Here is a 15,833-nt window from a genome sequence, read left to right as displayed (position 1 = left end):
ATGAGAAAATTTTAGTTCCTTAAAACTGGCAGATCAACAAAGTATGAACAAGGAACCATCTCTACACTTGCTTCTAAAGCCAATTTGGCCCATGACAGCCTGCTGGCTCTCTCACAGCTGCTAATTGGAAGCTGCTTTGATTTGGTGTTGAGTGTAGAGAGGAAGCCCTTGGGAGTTACGGGGGAGGGCTGAGGGCATTAGTGGAAAGAAATGATTCTTATTTCCATGAAAACAACCCATGGGTTGTATCTGTCTTGTTCACTGCCACATCCCTGGTGCCTAGAAACTGGCTAATGTAGAATTTGATAAAATACTTGTGTAATAAATGAATGAATTGGCCTGGATTTATTTTTTAATTGCTTCTGAGAGTTCTTGACAATCACACCCATACTCTTGGCAGTGAATGCTCACCTAGGCCGGAGGAGTGACTTGTGGGGTGGAATTCGGGTCCCTCCTGCCATTACTTACCGAGGAAGGCTGGATGAAGGGCACTCCTGGGACAAGGATGTCTGGTGAAGACTGGTGGTTAGTTAGAACCTTGAAGTCAAAGCCAACCTTCCCGAGGTTTGTCAGTGTGATTTCATGCTCCGTGACATGGTCAAACAGCTTGAGGGGAGAAGAAAGGGAGGGGTAGTGGCACCACCACCACCTGACAAGGGTGAGGGACCAATGAGCCTCATGGAGACAGGAGTTCACTTTTGTGAAACAGACCCTGGATGGTGCACGTTTCGGCCCCACAGAAAGGTGCCCACTGGGGCAGAGGACAACCCTTCAACTCTGAAAACCTGGCCCTCATCCTAACACCAGACTTAATTCAGGCCTGGTGGGGGTCGGGGTGGGGGGTGAGCCTCTCACCTCTCTGTACCTCCGTTTCTTCACCACAGGAACTTGTCTCTAGTCCAATCTTTTTTTTTTTTTTTTAAATTTTTTGACAGGCAGAGTGGACAGTGAGAGAGAGAGAGAGAAAGGTCTTCCTTTTGCCGTTGGTTCACCCTCCAATGGCCGCCGCGGCTGGCGCGCTGCGGCCGGCGCACCGCGCTGATCCGATGGCAGGAGCCAGGAGCCAGGTGCTTTTCCTGGTCTCCCATGGGGTGCAGGGCCCAAGCACCTGGGCCATCCTCCACTGCACTCCCTGGCCACAGCAGAGAGCTGGCCTGGAAGAGGGGCAACCGGGACAGAATCCGGCGCCCCGACCGGGACTAGAACCTGGTGTGCCGACGCCGCTAGGCGGAAGATTAGCCTAGTGAGCCGTGGCGCCGGCCCTCTAGTCCAATCTTAAAGTAAGCTTCCTATACTAAGAAGACTTCCCTTTTGAATTTTATCTTGTAAGAAAAACAATAGGCTTGGCATTCAGAACATTCTGGAATGAATTTTTTCATTTATTCGAGAATGCTGGATGTCACAGACCAGGTATGTTCTTTTTCCTGGGCTTTTGCTAATGTAATTCACCAGTTAGGTTAGCAGGTCCACTAACCACAAATCAAGCCCGCTGCAGGGCCCTCAGTACAAGCTAGGGCAAAGATGAGCTGTTTTAAAGAATACACTCAGACTGAGCCAAATCCAGTTGCCCAGAGGACCCTGGAGGTGATGAAGGAAAGAAAAGTCTATCTGATCAACACGAGGGAGAAGGGCTCAACAGATGTTGGCTGAATCTGATTTTAGGCACAATCATTTATCTATAAGTACACATTAATTCAATAATTACTAATGCAGTGGCTATATTATGGGGACCTAATCCTCATTAAAATTTTATAGATATGGTGTTTGAGTACCTAAAATGAAATACAACTGGGGAGAGAAGGTGCATAGACAGAATTACTAGCAGTTATTCCAAGACAAAAGCCAGAAGGTAACTTATATTGTGGCAAAGGCTATAAGTAAGCGGGGGAGGAAGCTGAGCTGGGTCTCACAGGATGCTCAGGTTTGGGGTTGGCAGAGTGGGAGATGAGAGGGATAAGACAAGAGGAAGTGGGCAGCCAGTTGGAACGGGGCTACACTGGGGCCAGAGGGTAAGCCAGCTTGGCCACAATCAGATGAATGGGCTATGAAGGGGAATTGTGAGAAAGAAGTTTACTGTGTAAGGAGCATCAGTTAATAAAGGGGCTTAGGATGCCCTTCCTCAGGTGGAAGACGATGGCTCCCTCAGGATACAGAGGGAGGAACTCTGGACATTTGAAGGCCTGCTCTGACCCAGGCACAGCTGTGACCAGATGCTTTACTTAAGCGACCTCAACCTCCTGGCATGATGGGCTCTGCTATCTCAGTGAGGCTTCAAGAGGTTGGCTGATGGGTCCAAGGTCACACTCACTGGAGATTAAACAGGATACAAATCCCTGCTCTTTTCTCAATACTACCTTGCTTTTTCAAACAAATCTGGGATTAACTGGCCAAGGGCTGATGGAATGAGAATGCCATCTGGGGGAAATGTTACCTGGCAGTGGTGTTTACATGGGTCAGTGGTGGAGGCTCTGAGTGCACTTCAACCCTTTGCTTGCAGTGGGTCTAGGGGCCAGCAGCACGTGCATCACCCGGGAGCTTGCTCACAAAGCAAATTCTCCGACCCCACCCTGGACCTATTGAATCAGAGTCTGCAACTTGGATGATGTTCCGGGTGAGCTGGGTGCACATCATAGGGTGGGAAGAACCGCTGTAGTAACTGAGGCAGGACTTTGATGAGACCCCACGGAGTGGTGAAGGGCAGGGACCATGGACTCTGAGAGGGACCCTCGCAGGTGAACTTGCAAACTGGATGCTGGAAGGATAATGGGGACAGCATTGAAGGGTAGAGTGTGGTGGGAAAGCCCTAGGGGTCTTAAACTCAAGGGTGCGACAAAAGTAGTGCTATGCAAAGGATCAGAGGCTGGGAGGGACTTGTGGGCTGAAAGGGGAGTCACAGACGTCAGTGTCTGACGTGATGAATTTCAGGAGAAGGTGAGAAAAGTGGGTGAAATGTCAAGGCAAACAGTTGGCAGTCAGAGATTGGTCCGGGTTAGGGATCGAGGACCGGGTGATGGTGACGCTGTAGTGATCAGGGCCTCAGGAGAGGACAGGGCCCAGGGCTCAGGTTTGCAGTACCTGTAATCCATAGTTAATATATGTGGTGTCGAAGGAGTAGTTGATTATGGATGCCTCTCCCTTTAGTATTATCTCATAGGTGGGCCCTTCTTCCACTTTGCACAGAGCTTTGGCCTGGGCAACGATGTCACAGTGACCATAGAAGGTGAAGGATATCTGGTGGCTGCTGTGTGGCTGCAGCACCCCGTAGAGGGGCAGAATGTCGAACACCTGCGGAGAGAGTCCTACATGAGAACAGCTGTTGGCATGAAGGGCCTGCGAGGGCTAAGCTAAAATCAGGTCATTTGCAGACATAAATCTCCGACTTTTCACTTGTTGGCCTAGAGGGGACCAGCCCAGCACCCCGAAAACATACTGATGGTGATGGCAGCAACAGTGCTCTAGTGAGACTGAAGGTCTGATGTGGGACTCAGTTAGAAAAGTTAGCATCAGCTGGCTTAGGGCCCAGAGGTGGTACTCACTTCTTCTATCCCAATGGAAAGCATCTCATCCTGCTCAAAGATCCATGGGGGTTCCGGACACTCCAGCTGGCTCTGCGTCCTTTCTGTCTCAGCAGAGCAAGGTTTTGCTCCCTAGGAATGAAAGATGCAGCGGAATCTAGCAAGTGTCTGAAAGGGGTCATCGGTGCGCTCTTCCCCGCCCCTGACAGAAAGAGAGTGTATGTTGTGTATGGTTGCACACATAGTTCATTTTTTCCCCAAGGGAGAAGTGCCCAAAGTGTATGCACAAGGATGTTTACTTCAGTTTAATTTATAATGAAAGAACTCTGAAAGCAAACTAAATGCCCATCAATAAGGGGGCACTTTAGGATGATGTAAGGTTACTTATTTATGGACCAGGACTGATGTGCACAAGATATTATTGAGTGAAAAAGCAGTTCCATTCACATCAGATTACATATGCCTCATGTTCCCAAAGCTGTGAGCCGAAGTCCATTCAGAGATTTGCATATGTAAATAGAGATATCAGGGAGGTTGCTTGCTAAAAATTGAAGTAGAATAATTTTCTAGGAGAACTACGAATTTTACATTTGATGCACCGGCCATGTTGTGTGTCTTAGAGGTCATGGTGATTCCTACTTCCGCCTACCAAGTCTGTAGTAAGATATTGAGGGGTTTTGCTTTAATTTTCCTGTATTCTTCAATTTCCTATGACAAATGTCTTTGAAAATAGAATAATGAGAATTAACATTTAAAAGGCATGTGTTTTATTTACTTACATGTCTACAATCTAAGAAAAAATCTGAAAAAATGTGGAAAGCTCCACAAAAAAGCAAAATCGATTATTGGGTAATATGGTAGATGCGGGTGTATGTCTATATACTGTATGTACAGCTGCATTCTGATTCTTCAGTTGGCATAACATTAGTGCTGCCTTCCCAAATGACTGAGCACTCTCCACAAGCACCAGGTGAAAGACTAACACGAGGCAGTCAGCACACGTGTGATGCAGATTAAGACATACGAAAGGGTATGCGGGAAAAAGCACAAGATTCCCATGCCTATTCCTAGCCCTCCAGTTTCCCTCCCCAGGTAATCACTGTCCAGCTTCTTATACATTTCACTTAGCTTTCTCTTCATTCATAACATTTACTGAGGGCTTGCTATGAACTAGTTCTAGATCCTAGGGAGATACTGGTAAACAAAGCAGAAAAACAATTCCTGCCGTCACGAAACATACATGCAGAGACATTCTACGCAAGGGTACATGTGTCTATATGAGTATCTGGAGATGACGTAACCTAGTGGGTGAGGGCCAAGCTTCCACCTCCACTGTTCCATGGATGTGGCCCCTCATTGTGAAAATGGAGAAAAAATCTTAATATCCACCTCACAGTGTGGCTGGGAAAGTAAAAGAATTAATGCAGAAAGAATGCTTGGAACAGTTCAAATCGTGTAATAAGTGTTAAATAAGTCTTAGATGTTTTTATGTACCTTTTTCCTTGACATAAATGTTAGCACACTATGCACCATTTTGCAAGCAGTATTTTTTACTAAATATATCAGAAACTGTGCCAAATTAGCGTATGGAGAACATCCTCAGGTTTTTCAAAGAAGGACTTCCTAGTATTTAATGTCTTATGCAGATGCAGTGTAGTTTATCCATTGGTCTCCCACTGGTGAAATTAAGTTGCTTCCACTTTTTCTTGCTTTGACAAGGAAAGCCGCAGTGTACAAGTACAGTCACATGTCTTTATATAGCGGGAGAGGTGCACCTGCAGAATAATTTTCTAGGAGAACTACGAATTTTACATTTGATGCACCGGCCATGGTTTGTGTCTTAGAGGTCATGGTGATTCCTACTTCCGCCTACCAAGTCTGTAAGATGCCTGCTCACCCCCTCTTTCCGCTGATAGTGACATAAGACACTATCTTAAAAGACTGTGTATCATCACGGGATACAGTAATTTACTTTTCATTACTTTTTTCCATTTTTAAAACTATTTCTATAGCAATAAACATCTTTGTGTGCGAATCTATAGAATCTAAAGGTATGAATTTTTAACCTTTCATGGTCTCTTTGTTTTTACTGCAGAGTTATTGAGGACAATCTCTCTCCTTTTGGACGTTACTGAGAGCTGTGCAGTGAGGTATCCTGGTCTCTCCTGGAGGGGCTGCTGCAGCAGTGTCTAGCTTGGAACTGATCTTGGCCAGCTCAACCCCAGCACTGCACTTGCCACTCTGCCCCCTGACTCTGCCTGTGTTGTATGAAAAGGACCCTCGACTTGCCCTTTCCCGGGGAAAGGCACCCATACCTCTGAGATCATGGCAGGTGCATTGTTCTTTCTGGATTCTCTTTCTTCAGGCCCAGCGTCGTCGCCGCCGAGGATGGTCCTGGGGAGTTGAACGAAGAGGTGGAGAATCACTCACAGGGCAGCCACCACCCCACAGTTCCATCTGATAGCAACCCTGTCTTCCCCTTCCCTCTGCCACACCCCAAGGGCAAGTGCTCTGTTGCCCCTTGCCCTCAAGTGTGCCATCTAGGCCTCTGACTTGGCCAATTTCTTTTTATTCCTGAGCCATTAAACCCATGTCCAACTTGCAGAAAGTCCTAGGAAGCACTGGCAGCTTTTCAGACCATTTCTGGATGTGTGGTAAGTGCTCAAGGGAAAGCCCTGTCACTTAAGGGAGCATTTTACCCTGTGGAAGTAACATCTGATGAACTGTCATATTCCTTCTGCTTGTTACCCTGGACCCAATCCTGGCTTCAGACCCCGGACATAAGGAGAGGACAATGTGACGGGAAGGACTCAGTCCCCCAGGGTAAGGACCCCACACGCCCCCGAGGGTGGAGATGACTTTCAGCTCCCTATTCCAGATGCCTCGTCCAGGCCTAACACACGAAAGCACTCCTTTCACTGTTGACTGGTGACCGGCTGAATGAACAAACAAGGGACGAGTACTGAGCATGTAAGATGGCGTGTTAAAGAACATGCATGCTGGCTTTGCACTTACTTAATAGAATCACTTAAATCCATCTCCGTGGACTCTGTTGTTGCTGGGACTGCTGCTAAGCTGGCAGATGCAGATGTTGCTGGGATGGACTCGATCTGGGACAGGAGGGTACTGTAGGGTTTCCTTGGCCACGTCACAAACCTGTGAAGGCACACGGTGGGCAGGGGTCAGGACTGGGCAAGGGAGGGACACAGGCACACTCAACTTCTGCAAATCAGTTCCTGGTGGGCTTTCAGCTTCTAAGGCACAGCCTTCTCCAGATCTTACTAAGGTCTCACTTGCTCTGGAAACCTTTTCTCACCACGCCCTGGAGCTGACTATGGAACCAGGCCTGGATGAGCGCCTGCAGATGCTGCTCCCAGACAACCAGAAAGCAAGGCCGGGCTGAGGGTGGGGCACGTGAGGCACTCCCTCGCTCTCAGAGACCTGGAAACGCAAGCTTCCTCCCTGACCTTGCCTCCCAAAATGTTGTGTCCTCAGTGCTGTGCTTGCCACGCCCTGGTCCTGGGCCCATTGTGAGCTCTGCTGTCACTCAAATTCTCTGAGCAGTAGACCATGGGGGAAACAGGTGATTGGACCAGCTACTGCTGGAGCCCTGGTCCAGGTTTACTGACTTGCCAGGCCTTGGGGGTGAGGTACCCCCAGCCTTCCTGTGTCCCTCAGAGTAACACGCTTTTTATGGACTCCTCTCCACTCCTCCCCTACTCGTATCGAGCCCTTGCTAACAGTTTCAACCCCATTGCTTATCTATATTCACGCTGGCCCCCTGTGTTTGCAGAGGCTTGGCAGGAAACCCACTGAGTGTTGGAAGCTCCCACCACTGCCCCATCTTCGCATGGGGAGAAACCCTTCCACGATTTCACAGTTTCACCTGCACTGCTTTAGGACACGGTCCCTCTCCACTCTGTTCTTCAGCGCTCCTTCCTGAATTCCACTGTCAAACTGAGCATCACTTAATAAAGCCATTATATTGAAGAATAACTTATATAGACAAAGCACTCATTGAAACCATGTGGTTTGATGATTTTACATATACATATATATCATGGATGGGGCTGGCATTGTGGTGTAACAGATTAAGCTGCTGCCTCAATGTTGGCATCCTGTATGGGTGCTGGTTTGTGACCTGGCTGCTCCACTTCTAACCCAGCTCCCTGGAAAAGCAGCGAAAGGTGGCCCTTGCCATCCATGTGGGAGACCTGGAAGATGCTCCTGTGTCCTGGTTTTGGCACGACCTAGCTCTGGCTATTGCAGCCATTTGGGGAGTAAACCAGCAGATGGAAGATATCTCTGTCCCCCACCCCCACCCATAACTCTGCCTTTCAAGTAAATAAATGAATCTTGTTTTAAAAAGTTCATGGAGAAATGGGATTAAAAGATGTTTGTTTTGGTAAAATAACTGGAATACATGTATAGCTTTTATAATATGCATTTCCATGAACTTTAAAAAATTCTCCATCTGAGAGGCAGAGAGAGGAGAAGAGACAGACAGAGACAGCTCTCGTTCACTAGTTCGCTGCCCAGCTGTTCACAATGGCCCCTGGCTGGAGCTGAAGCCGGAAGCCAGGAATGCCATGCAGGTCTCCTGGCAGAAACACCATCCCTGGAGTCATCACCCCTGGCTCCTGGGCTCTGCGTTAGCAGGAGGCTGCAGTCAGTATGGAGCCCATGCTTTCCAAATGTGGGAAATGAGCGCCTTACCTGGTGTCTTCACCATGCGGCCACTGGCTGGCTGCGTTCACCCCTGAATTTTTGAAGTACTCTTGTCTGTCTGCCCATGTGACTAACCCACATTAACAAACAGATGGTTTTCATCGAGCTAAGCAGTCCCCCGTACCGATACTTCTCTGTCTTTTGTCTCTGTAGATTAAGTTTGCCTGCAGCTTCATAGAAATGGAATTAGAAATATGCACTCTTTCATGTCTGACTTCCTGCACTCACCATGGAGTTCTGGAGACTCATGTGTCATGGAGCAGAAATCTTTTTTTTTTTTTTTTAAACTGAATAGCAGTCCACAGTGTGGCTATTTATTCCTCTTGCTGATGGACACCTGGGCTGTTGGCAGCTTTTTGAAGCTAGCCATAAAGTTGCTATGAATGTTTGTGTACAAGTCTGTGTGTGAGCTGTGTTTTTGTTCCTTTTGAGTGGATCCCTCGGAATGGGATTGCTAGGTTGTGTCGCATAAGTATGTTCAGTGTTACAGGAAAGTGCTGGACTGCTTCCCAAAGTGGATGTGGACGTGCCATTTTATACCATGGCTTGCAGTCTACTAGAAGACTGACTGGTCTACATTCTGACTCACTCTGGGCATTCTGTATTTTTAATTTCAGCCATTCAAATGATTACATCGTAATAGTACATTATAGTATTCATTAACAGACTTATTCTAAAGGAAAATTTTATATCGACACTATAAGAGAAAACCCAGTACTACTTACTACTGAAAAAAAATCAATAGAAAAAAATCACTGTTATTTGCTTGCCTGGTAAAGGCTCTGAACTAAACCCTGCTTGCTCTTTTTAAGAAGGATGATTGGGGGCATGTTGGGCCACCACCTGTGGTGCCAGCATCCCATATGGGCACCAACTGTGACACGGCTGCTCCTCTTCTGATCCAGCTCTCTGCTGGTGACCTGGGAAGGTAGTGAAAAATGGCCCAAGTCCTTGGGTCCCTGTACCTGCATGGGAGACCTGGAAGAAGCTCCTGGCTCCAGATTGATCCAACCCTGGCCATCATGGCCATTTGGGGAGTGAACCAGTAGATAAAAGACCTCTCTCTATATATAACTCTACCTCTCAAATAGATAAATTAAAAAACAAAGGATGATTGATCCACTTTCCTGTTGGGAAAACACTGCGCTTGCACCATCTGTGTCTGGGTTTATTTCCCTGCAGAACTGTGATAACATGCAGGGTAACTTGGTTGTTCTGCACTCCAACCTCTGTGGCCTTGGGGCAGCAAGAAAAACATCTCATCGTTTTTCATGAGCTTTCATTTGGTTGGTTCCAGACGAGCTATCTCCAGTTGACTTTACCTTCCTTAGGCTGAAACCACATAATTTCGGGCAAGGGATCCATGTTGTACTAGGTGCTGGAAAATCTACTGGGAATCTCTTTAAAATAAAGACATCTGGACACCACCTTGGGTGGATTCTGATTTGGCAGGTCTCAGGTAGGGAGGGCTCAGGTGATTCTAATGAAGGGCCAGACCGAGGAGCCGCTGTGGATAGGAATGGCAACATGACAGCTCAGGATGGAGCTGATAATGAATGTGGGGTTATCACTGTAGCCATACCGGCTAGGCACAGTGGACATCAACAAAAGACAGTTCTGAGCACTTATTAAATCACCCCAGGTCAGCAGAGAGGCCTGGGGAGACTGGCAGGATCACCGCCCCACACAAAAGCATGTTCTCATCCAAAATTTGCACCCCCTAGGATGTTGTGCTGAGTGAAGAAAAAAAAAAAAAGCACGTGGGAATATCTGTAAAGGAAAAACACGAAGCTGTGGAGTGTGCACATCCAAGGAGAAATAACACCTCCTGCCAATGGTACCTGGACACCGGGGAAGTGAGAGGTCTCTGGAAACAGAGGGCTGACACAGCCCTTTCTGCTAACAGTCTGAGCTGAGCTGCGGGGGATAGTGAAAGCTTCTCACTTAGCTTTCAAATCAGAAAAACTGCTCCAAAAAATTTTAACTAGAACAGTGGTAGAGTTTTCTGGATAAGATTCCATTTTACCCACAGGGACACACGATTGTGTTCCTGTTGGGCAGACCCAAACAGAAGTAGATTCAGTTATTAAAAAAAAAAGAGAGAGAGAATGTGTAGCAAACAAGGAAAATCAATATTGCTCAAATTCCAGAGTTACCTACATCAAAGTCACTGGAGGAGCCAGAAAAAAAAAAAAAAAACACTCCCCTTGGAGCTGTGGGGCTGTCAGGCGTGCGCGGATCCGCAGCTTGGCAGCAGCACTGGCGTGAAATACGCAGCTCCCCTCTTCATGTTTTATTTTGAACTCTTGGGTAAGGATCAATACAGTATATTGTGCTGCAAGCTTAAAAAAAATCCACCACACTTATTTCCTGTTCTCCCTTCACTGCAAACAGTGTTTTCCCAGAACAAAACCCCCAGAACAGGCGCGTGTGCAGGCTGGTGTTGTGTGCTGTGGCTGACATGGCATCTGCAGATGTGTGTCGATATCCCCCGAAGTCCATGCATGGCAGTGCAGCAGACACAATGACCTCCCTGATGCACCGACCTGGGCTCTGGGAGTGTCTACCAAACAGACTGCACAAAGAGGTCTGGCATATGCTGCTTAGTGTGCTTTCAGTACAGTGGTGGTAGCAGATGCAGTTGGTGCACTGGCTAGATCCACTTTGCTATGATGATACACTCCTCCCCTCCAACCCCAGGTGCTGTGGTTGGTGGCTGAACACAGGCATTGTCCTGGCCTGATGGGAGCTGCCTCACCCACCCAGAGCTGCTGTGAGGTTCTGCCTTCCACCTATAGGCAGAGGACCGAGTGAAGACAGTGATGGCTACAAGAGCTCAGTCTCCTTGCGTCTGAGTGGGACAGACTCCGACGCAGTCCACACTTCAGCGCTCCCACAGGACCAGGCAGAGGTTAGACTCTGAAATCCCATCTCTCCCCTTTCGTCCCATGCCCAGCTCCTTCTTGCTGTCTTTACTCTCATAGTTTCTCCTGAGGCCTTCCCTCAATAAATCACCTCAAGAACCACTATCTCAGGCTACCTAATTCTCATTTCTAAACGGAGTAGATGATATTGTTTTAAATTATATTAAAATCCCTAAGCTCCCTGGGCACAAACAAAAGTCTCTGCCACGCTTCCTGTTTATTGCCAGGATTTGTGGTCTTACACTTGCTGATCTTCCCACACTGGTAAGCAAATGACAGACAGAAACAGATGGGGCTGGCCCAGTGCCTCCTCTGCCAGCACATTCTAACTCTGCCACACAAGAAGGGAAGCCAGCTACAGACACACACCCACTATGGAAAGCAACCTCTCTAGCTCTGTGACATTATTATGTCCAAGAGTACTTCCAACTGGCCACCTGTGCTAAGGCGGAAGTTCGTAAGAGATAATCGCATAGCTGAAACTCAAATTACTCAGACCTTAGAGTAGGAAACTTTATTTATTTATTTAAGACTGAGTGAGACACATGGCAGGGGAGAGAGTCTTCCATCTGCTGGTTCACTCCCCAAATGGTTGCTAAAGCCAGGGCTGTGTCAGGCTGAAGCCAGGAGCCAGGACCTCCATCTCCTTCATGGTGGCAGGGGCCCAAGTAGCTGCACCATCATCCACTGCCTTCCCAGGAGCATCAGCAGGGATCTGGACTGGAAGCAGAACAGCAGGGACAGGAACTGGTACTCAGATGTGGGATGACAGCATCATACGTGGTGAACTCACTCACTGTGCCACGGTATTGACCCCTGAAAACTATATTCTAAAAGGTTCTCCAAAGGAGTTGCAATTGAAAGTTCTGAAACAGTGGCTCTTGCAGCTGTCCATCGGGATTGCCCAGGGAGGCTTAGGGATGACAGAGGGCCAACCACAGCTACTGATTTAAAATGCTCCTGATGTGGGCCGGCACCATGGCTCACTTGGCTAATCCTCTGCCTGCGGCGCCGGCACCCCGGGTTCTGGTCCCGGTTAGGGTGCCGGATTCTGTCCCGGTTGCCCCTCTTCCAGTCCAGCTCTCGGCTGTGGCCCGGGAAGGCAGTGGAAGATGGCCCAAGTGCTTGGGCCCTGCACCCCATGGGAGACCAGGTAGCAGCCATTTGGGGGGTGAACCAATGGAAAGGAAGACCTTTCTCTCTCTCTCTCTCTCTCTGTCTAACTCTGCCTGTCAAAAAAAGAACAACAACAAAAAAAATGATGTGATTCTGATGTGCGCTCGAGGCTGAGAACCAACGAGGAGAAGGCAGTGGCCAGAAGGTCATTGAAACAAATGGCGGAAAAGCAACTGTGCCAGGGAGGTGCTCTAATTAAGTGACTGCAGCCAACCTGACTCACCACTTACTCTCCACCAGCTACTAGGAAGCACTTAATAAGCACAGCCTAAATTAATCCCACAACAGCTGCGTAATGTTGGTGCTCTGTTAGCCTCAGTCTTCAGATGACAAAACTGAGGCTGAACTGAGTTGAACGGACACCAGGCCTCCCGCCCCCAACACCTTTCCTGGAGAAGCTGCCTGATCAACAGGTGAGGGCTCTCCTAGATTTACTTCACACAAGCCACGCCCACAGCCGGTCACTCCTTCTGCTGTCAAAAGTAACGGCAACCCCCACGAAGAACATACAATGGCCTGGGACCTTACTTGGGGAGAAGAGGGACCCATGCTGATTCTCATCTAGGTGAGGGAAGACGGCACTGGCCCCGACCTTATCCTAGGGGTGACCTTCCAGCAGGAGCCTGTGGTGAGGTGAGCTTGGTGGAAGAATGTGACCGGAATCTACCTGGAGGCCCGCCAGAGGGTTTCTGTGTGAAACGGCCACTTCTACCAAAGCTCCAGAAGGTGGCCCCACTGCTACACACTCTCAGAAAGGCCGCCTAGCAGGCAGGCTGTGAAATCCCCCCATCATCAGGTTCAAAGCTCTTGAGAAATACTTTCAAAACTGCATGGATTTTCAAGTTGATTTCTTTTCTTGTCTGGCCTTCTGTAGATGTAGTGAGCTTTGGGGGATTTTAATTGATATGAACATGTAGATACGTTAAATAAGCTCTTTTTTGAGAATGAGATCGCTAAATGAGCCAAGCAGATGTAACACTGACGCAGGTTCAGAGATGCACCCATACCGTCTCTACTGATTTCTTTCAAAGCCAGCTGAGCTCACGCCGAGTCTCCAAAAGGCTCATGCTCTCCATTAGCAGGAAAATGCCTTAAAAAGAATGGATCTTTAATATGAGTGAGGTGGCTAGAATTCTTCCCTCATAGCATGAAAGCAGGACCAAAGGTTTGTTAACACTCAAAACTGAAATGAAAATCAGCCTAACTCATTTATCTGTGGGATCACAAATCTGGTAACTCAGGAAATTGGACTAATGTGAATTGCAGATAGAAGTGGGATAACATTTAAGTGAAGCACAAAGCAAATAGAGGCCTAACCTCCCCTCCCAGTAGGTGTCCCCCTGCCGGGTGTACAGGATCAATACAAAGGCAGGGAACCTGTTTCTGATCCAGCCCTCTTATTAGCCCCAGAGGCAGATCTGATAAATCAGCTGCCCCACCCCAGGAAGACAGGAGGTTCCAGGTGCCTGCGCTACAGGAGGCCTGGATGATGAGGACCCTGGGAGCGCTCTGGGGACCTCAAGGAGGGAGTGTAAGGTGGTCTACTGTTCTCTTTCACAGGCGACTTTATTGTACTACTGATGTCAATTTGTAATGAGTGCGAGGAGGTAGATATTTGTTTCATTATTACAAAGGAACACAGAACTTTCCAGTATCAAGAGGGAGAGGAGATCACTGACAGAAGGAAGCACAGAGCGCTTGTCCTTGAAAAGCAATGGATGTATTTCCTGTTTATGAATTTATAAAAATGGAAGGGCTCCTCCTCCTCTTCTTTTTTTTTTTTTAAAGACAGAGTTAAAGAGGCAGAAGCAGAGAGAGAGAGAGAGAGAGAGAGGTTTTCTATCCACTGGTTCCACTCCCCAAATGGCTGCAATGAGAGCTGAGCCGATTGAAAGCCAGGAGCTTCCTTTGTGTCTTCCATGTGCGTGCGGGGGCTCAAGGACTTGGGCCATCTTCCACTGCTTTCCCAGCCATAGCAGAGAGCTTGATCTTAAGTGGAGCAGCCGGGACTTGAACTGGCATCCATATGGGATGCCGGCACTGCAGGCAGTGGCTTTACCCACTATGCCACAGTGCCAGCCCCTCCTCTTCTTCTTGAGTCAGTGGTAAGGAAATGAGATGATGGAAGCCCAGCCTGATGGAAAGTTAACCCCTGGGGTGGGCTTAGCCAGTGAGGACCAGAGGGAAGAAAGTCCTCTGGCAAGTGTGGCTGAGACTCCCCACAGGGAGGTTTGCTGGGCAAGGTGAGGCCTGGGAGAGCTGAGAGGAAGGGCCAACCTGGGGACCCTGCTGGGGACACAGTGGTGGCAGGTGCAGAATTAAAGAAGGTGCCACAGAGCCAGACAGGCCAGGAGACTGGCACAGCCCTGGGAGCGCCCTTCAATTTTAGCAGCAAATGACAAACTGCTTTCCAAAGAATGGTATCAATTTCCACTGCCATCAGCAATGTCTAAGCTGCTCTTTCTCCATGACCCCAGCAGCACTTGGTGTGGCCACACTTAATGCTGTCCAGTCTGGTGGGATGTGCTGATGCCTACCTGTTGTTTGAATTTCCATTTTCAAGATTTCTTTTTTTTTTTTTTTTTTTGACAGGCAGAGTGGACAGTGAGAGAGAGAGACAGAGAGAAAGGTCTTCCTTTGCCGTTGGTTCACCCTCCAATGGCCGCCGTGGCCGGCGCGCTGCGGCCGGCGCACTGCACTGATCCGATGGCAGGAGCCAGGAGCCAGGTGCTTTTCCTGGTCTCCCATGGGGTGCAGGGCCCAAGCACCTGGGCCATCCTCCACTGCACTCCCTGGCCACAGCAGAGGGCTGGCCTGGAAGAGGGGCAACCGGGACAGAATCCGGCGCCCCGACCGGGACTAGAACCCGGTGTGCGGCGCCGCTAGGCGGAGGATTAGCCTAGTGAGCCGCAGCGCATTTTCAAGATTTCTAATGAACTGGAACATCTTCCTATTCTTTATTGTCCATTCATATTTCCTCTTCTGTGAAATAACTGCTCATCATTCTCTGCCATTTTTAAATTCAGTTGTGTCTTTTCCTTTGAAGGTATTCTTTGTTATGTCCACTGATCATCTGAAGGTGGTATGTATTCTACAAACTCTCAGATTGCGGCTTGTCCTTTCAGTCTTGATGAATAAAAATTTGATAGCAAAATTGTAATAGTTTCATTACTGTTTTGTGCTGTTTCTATCTTAAGAGATTCTTTCTTATTTAGAGACAAAGTGTTACTTTATGTTTTCTTTAAGAAAGTTTGACGTTCACATTGATGCTCACATTGCTATCTTTAACCCATATGGAATTAACTTGCTGTCTAATATGAGTTTAGGAACCCATATTTTGCTTTTTTCTATTTAGATAAAGGATTGTCCCTGGATCATCTTGCTGGGTAGGCCATCTTGTCTTGGTTGGCAACTTCAGTTTTGTTATGTTCCCAGACATGAGTCTGTTTCTGCCCTGCATTCTGTTCTATAACTCTATTTGCCCATATGT

At 48.0% G+C, this 15,833-nt stretch overlaps 1 protein-coding gene across 13 annotated transcripts in view; it reads right to left on the bottom strand.

Annotated features, from left to right (window-relative positions):
• Nucleotides 1-15,833, bottom strand: part of HYDIN (HYDIN axonemal central pair apparatus protein) — a 421,089-nt gene that overhangs the window by 141,480 nt on the left and 263,776 nt on the right. For 12 of the 13 annotated variants that reach the window (XM_051847256.2, XM_051847253.2, XM_070062720.1 and 9 more), the window contains 5 exons: nt 6,531-6,671; nt 5,831-5,909; nt 3,537-3,647; nt 3,076-3,285; nt 469-606 (listed from right to left, as the gene is read on the bottom strand). In XM_051847256.2, coding sequence (XP_051703216.2) covers nt 469-606; nt 3,076-3,285; nt 3,537-3,647; nt 5,831-5,909; nt 6,531-6,671 — 679 coding nt within the window. Of the gene's footprint in view, nt 1-468; nt 607-3,075; nt 3,286-3,536; nt 3,648-5,830; nt 5,910-6,530; nt 6,672-15,833 lie in introns of those variants that run through there. The other variant, XR_011384090.1, reaches the window with a different exon arrangement.

Source organism: Oryctolagus cuniculus, chromosome 18 (assembly GCF_964237555.1).
Source record: "Oryctolagus cuniculus chromosome 18, mOryCun1.1, whole genome shotgun sequence".
NCBI lineage: Eukaryota > Metazoa > Chordata > Mammalia > Lagomorpha > Leporidae > Oryctolagus > Oryctolagus cuniculus.
The sequence above is the reverse complement of the archived record's forward strand: the minus strand, read 5'-3'. Positions and strand labels throughout refer to the sequence as shown.